General features: G+C 38.9%; 1 protein-coding gene across 1 annotated transcript in view; it reads right to left on the bottom strand.

Moving 5' to 3' along the window:
• The window catches only part of LOC122059606, an 8,862-nt gene extending 5,322 nt beyond the window's left edge, over positions 1–3,540 (bottom strand). The window contains exon 1 of the mRNA XM_042622492.1: positions 2,467–3,540. Within this exon, the coding sequence (XP_042478426.1) occupies positions 2,467–2,761 (295 nt within the window). The 5' untranslated portion in view covers positions 2,762–3,540. The remainder of the gene's footprint in view (positions 1–2,466) is intronic.
• Between the last annotated feature and the right edge of the window lie 1,281 nt (positions 3,541–4,821).

The raw sequence follows: 4,821 nt of genomic DNA, 5'->3' as shown, positions 1-4,821 counted from the left end.
GTTTGGAGGGTGAGTTTTACAGTTTAGACTCCATTTGGTTGCAAGAGAAATAAAGCAAAAGGAAATTATATCAAATCAATACTAATGCAGAGAATTTTGGTCATTAAATCACATGATTGTGTAGCTAATTCTAAAACATTCCAAATTTGGTTATGAAATTTCAATTTACTTTGCAACCAATACTCATTGATGTGAAAGATAAAATAAAGATTACATTTGGAAAGTATAATTACCAAATACAATAAAGATGGAACAAGCATTTTTTGAATCATAAATCAAAGGCACCGTTTGATAATGTTTCTACTGTTTCTCTGTAAAAACAATAGAAACAAATTTTCTCATTTTTTGTGTTTGATAAATTTGTTTCTCGATTGAGTAGGGTTGGGTAGAGTCCTTGAGTCGGTGTTGCAGATACGGCTGCCCTTTCTTGGTTGGACCAGCATGACTGACTTTGGAAGCCAAGAGCCAAGAAGAACCGGTCCAGGTCCAGCCCCAGCCCAGGGTTTTGGTCCAACAAGGGTTGGAAATAAAATTAGTGGTTCACTTAGTATTTTATTTCATGCTTTTTATTTTCCAGACTTGAACGTAGGAGTAGGATTTACTTCCTTGCTTTGGTTTCCTTTTTATAGTTGTTTCCTAGTTTAGGCTAGTTTCCATTTCAGTTAAGTTTCTAATTTCATGTTCCTATTTTCCTATATATTGGTTGTAATCGATTGAAGATTTAAAGAGTGATTTTGATTATTGAATGAATGTGTTGAATGTGATTCTCCTTTTTTTTCCCTCTCTACTATGATCTCCCCTCTCTTCCCTAAGGGTTCTCCATCAGTCGGTGTGCCTTTTTCTAGGGGAATTCGAACTTCAATCCCCAACAACGTATTAGTATAATCGATTCATGAGTGTCCGAAGAGAATGGGAAGAAATCCACAAAGGAATCGATGGATGTGGATTTAAGGCTTCAACCAGCAAAGCAAAAATTCGATGTATTCATTCTCGTTTCCCTGGAGAACCTTCGAACTTTGAAAAGCTGCCAAATAAAAGATAAATACTGGATTGGGAGATGCAACTTTTCATCGGGTGTCCATCGATTTTTTGGCTCATAAGTTATTCTAAGAAACGGAAAAGAAGTCCAACTTGTTTAGTCAAACCCGTTTCTGGACACAGAAATAAACATAAATTTCTATTTATGTTTTAAAAAAAGGTGAAATGAAACAGGTATATAAAATAGTTTTTGGGGTGCTTTTCCGTTTCATAGAAAAACAAAAAAACACGTTTCTGGAAACGTTATCAAATGGTGCCAAAGTCGAGAGCATTGTTCAAATTATGTCTCCGATTCGGCGTAGAAGGTGGAACAATTATTCTTTTACCAAAAACAGCGAAGTTGGGCACACTAGCCATTGTTGGCTGTTAGTCGTTCAGTGTGCAGCAGAAGCAAATGCAGAACATGTCAGGAACATGTCAGGCGATCCACCAGAAATCTGGAGATGAAGTCAGTTGCAATGAAAGTGAACTACTTTTTTCAGGAAAAAGAAAGCAATGAGACTTTGCAAGTTGTTTTCAGTGGATGCATAATGCGGGTTTGCACTCGGGAATATGCATCCGCAGGGACCATCGCAATGCTTTGTTTTAATTAAAAAGTTGGATTCCCCTTGTCCGTACCAGTTCTGGGTTGACTGTTCGACGCCCGGGGAAGGCCCCCGAGGGGGCCATTCCCAGTCCATCTGCCAGCCAGCACGCGGCGACTCGCTCCCAAATAGTTATGTTGGTTCTCTTGGGAAAAAAGGCTCCATCTGTAATCAGGGATCGAATACTTGCAGGTTTGTGCTACAGATGAAAGCGTTGCTAAGCTGCTTGGAGTTTTAGCTAGATTACACAATCATGGTTACAAAACTTTCCTTTTTATTTTCAAAACTGATTTTCCTTCCCTTCACTTGCAACCAGACAGCCTTATGGATTTAGAATAACCACCTTTGGGAGTCCTTTGTTGATTTCAGCAACCGAATTGTAAGCCCACAGCCTCGTTAAAAGGCTAAATGTCAACTTTCTACTTAGACAGGAATTTTGAGCTCTCCGCCCCCACGGTTCTGGGTACATATACGAGCCTTCCAAGTAAAATTCACAAAACCAGATAGAGCTATTGATAGAGAAAAATGTAAAATACAACAAAAAGCTCCGGTTTGAGTGAAGGACAATCTGCGAGATGCTAGAAACCATGGAACTAAACAGACAAACAAGCAAAATCCACAAAACTAAAAGAAACTAGAAGTTCCAATTAAATCTGCGCGATGCTAGTAACCATGGAACTAAACAGATAAACAAGCAAAACCCACAAAACTAAAAGAAACTAGAAGTTGCAATTAAATCTGCGAGATGCTAGAAACCATGGAACTAGACACAAAAACAAGCCAAACCCACAAAACTAAAAGAAACTAGAAAAATTCCACTCACACTGAGTTACACAGTACATACTTGAATAATCATGCGGAGTTTGATGCTTCGAGAGCAACGACGTGAGCCAGTCGACAACCTCTCTCCTTGATCTCCATTTGAAGCCCGCACTGATGGATTTCTCGGATCCATTATACTGCAAGAAGTCCTCCGCAACAACATAGACCATGTGCCTAAGACTCCTCTCAGTACCCACGACGGCAAGGACTGAATTCCCGGCAGTATCCTTCAAGAAATAGTGAACTATACGATTTCCTCGCTCCTGTGAAACAAACTGCTCTTTCCATTCGACGAAACTATGAACATCTGTGGACATCTTGACAGAAAGCAGTGAAAAATCCTAATCCCACAGAAACCCAAACCTCATATACCAATAAAAATCGATCAGATGTAAAAAATAGGGCCTAAAAAACTAGAATCTGCCCCCCAAAGGGAACATAATTGGAATCGACCAAGACAGGAAAGGAATTAGCAGAAACAATGAAACCCTTTGGGTGCCCAAGGATCAGAGGATGAACATTAAATAAAAATCGGTCCCAGTTGGGAAAAACCTAAGAAACAGAACTGATTCTCCAGGACCAGCAGATTAAACTAGAAAAATCCCTAGTAAGAGAGAACTGACTACGAAACAACTCCAACCAAGATCAGAAAAAGGGCTTTAGAGACAGACCCTTTAGGGTTCTAAAACCAAAACCCCAAACCAGAAACCCCAGTAGAAAAAAAAGAGAGCTGGGTACTTCAGCTCAAGAACAGAAAGAAGTCGGAACTGAGGAGAGAAGATTAGAGTCTAAGAGGTATTTATGATCAGAAATACCTGGCAATGATGGATATGTATTAAAAGCTTCATGAGTGAAGGAGAGATCAAAGGGGTTTCTTTCTTTTTCATCTTTGCACGGGCAACTAGTGGATCAAGATCGATGACAGATGGAGATGAGCATGCATTAAACGAGTAGGAACTGCGGAACTGCGGAACTTTACATCCCATTACAACTGAAAATGTGCAGAAGAGAGAGAGAGGGAGAGAGAGAGAGAGAGGGGGGAGAGAGAGGAAGAGAGAGAATACAAATGAGCTTTAAAAACAAATGTGTTATCGGGGATACTCTTTTGCTCACTTTTTTTGGCATTGGAGGTTTTTTGGATAGATTAGGGCGCCCCACCCACTTTCTCTCTCTCTATCAACAGGGATTTGGATTTTTTTTTTTTTAGTTAAAGAAAAATCATTCAAGAGAGGAAGATTATAGTTTACCTAGTTTTGAAGAGAATCACTTCTAGCCTTCTAGGTAACTGATAGACTATAATAACTATATTAAAAACAAAACATTTCTTTTCAATTAAAATAGACAAAATATTTTGAAATATTTTTGATATCCAACAAAAAAGGAAAATAATTTATGAGGCTAATTTCCTTGACCATGTTGAAGAAGTTTGACTATTTCCTCAATTTATGTTAAGAATCTCCAGACACGGACAATAGTGATTTCTAATCGTTGTGTTTATTGTAGTCCTTCGAAAACTCTTTTGATTTTGCATTCTTATGTATTTCTTGTAAATCCATAATTTAACGATGCACAAATACAAGATCCATTTGAGAAAATAACTGTCGCCTAACTAGTACCGCAAGAGGTAGACCCAAAACTAACGAGCCTATGGTATTCAGTCCAAGGTACCACTATGTCTAAAGAGGCTGAAGTAACATCTGATTTTGAGGGACTGAGAATTAGCCCAGATGTTTTGGTGGGGGAAGGGGGAGTTTGGAGTCTTACCATGTTTGACATTGGCATTTCTAGCAATTCATGTAAAATAACAGAATGATGGCAAAGACAGATAAGAAGAAAGAGAAATCTAATTTAGAAAACTTAGGTTGACTTACAATAGTTTCCAACATATGTTGTAGAGTAGGATTGGATTGGTATTCCATTCTTAACACTAAGGGCCCGTTTGATAACGTAACCAGAAATGTGTTTCTGTGTTTTCTTGTTCTCAAAAACAAAGAAACGACATAAATACCGTTTGGTAAAAGTGTTCTGTTCCACTTGTTTCTTGAAACATAAATTGAAATTTATAACAATTTATGCTTCAAGAAACATGAATGATGAAACAAGTTTTACTTGTTTCGCTCGTTTCTCGAAACAAAAATGGGGCACAAAAAATCGATATTGAAGACGGAGTTTGGCATCACTACTATCACCACCGTCTCCGACATCTCACCGACCGGAAACTCTCTTTCCCCTGTCATGATACCCCCACCTCGCCATCCTCATACTGCAATTATGAATCATCTCGTCTACTGGCCTGGAACGGTAATGTCGGCACTGCTGCCACAGCTGATGAGGCCGACCTGCTCTTTCGTAAACGCTTACAAACAACTCGTAACCC

This window comes from Macadamia integrifolia, chromosome 13 (genome assembly GCF_013358625.1).
Source record: "Macadamia integrifolia cultivar HAES 741 chromosome 13, SCU_Mint_v3, whole genome shotgun sequence".
Taxonomy (NCBI): Eukaryota; Viridiplantae; Streptophyta; class Magnoliopsida; order Proteales; family Proteaceae; genus Macadamia; species Macadamia integrifolia.
The sequence above is the reverse complement of the archived record's forward strand: the minus strand, read 5'-3'. Positions and strand labels throughout refer to the sequence as shown.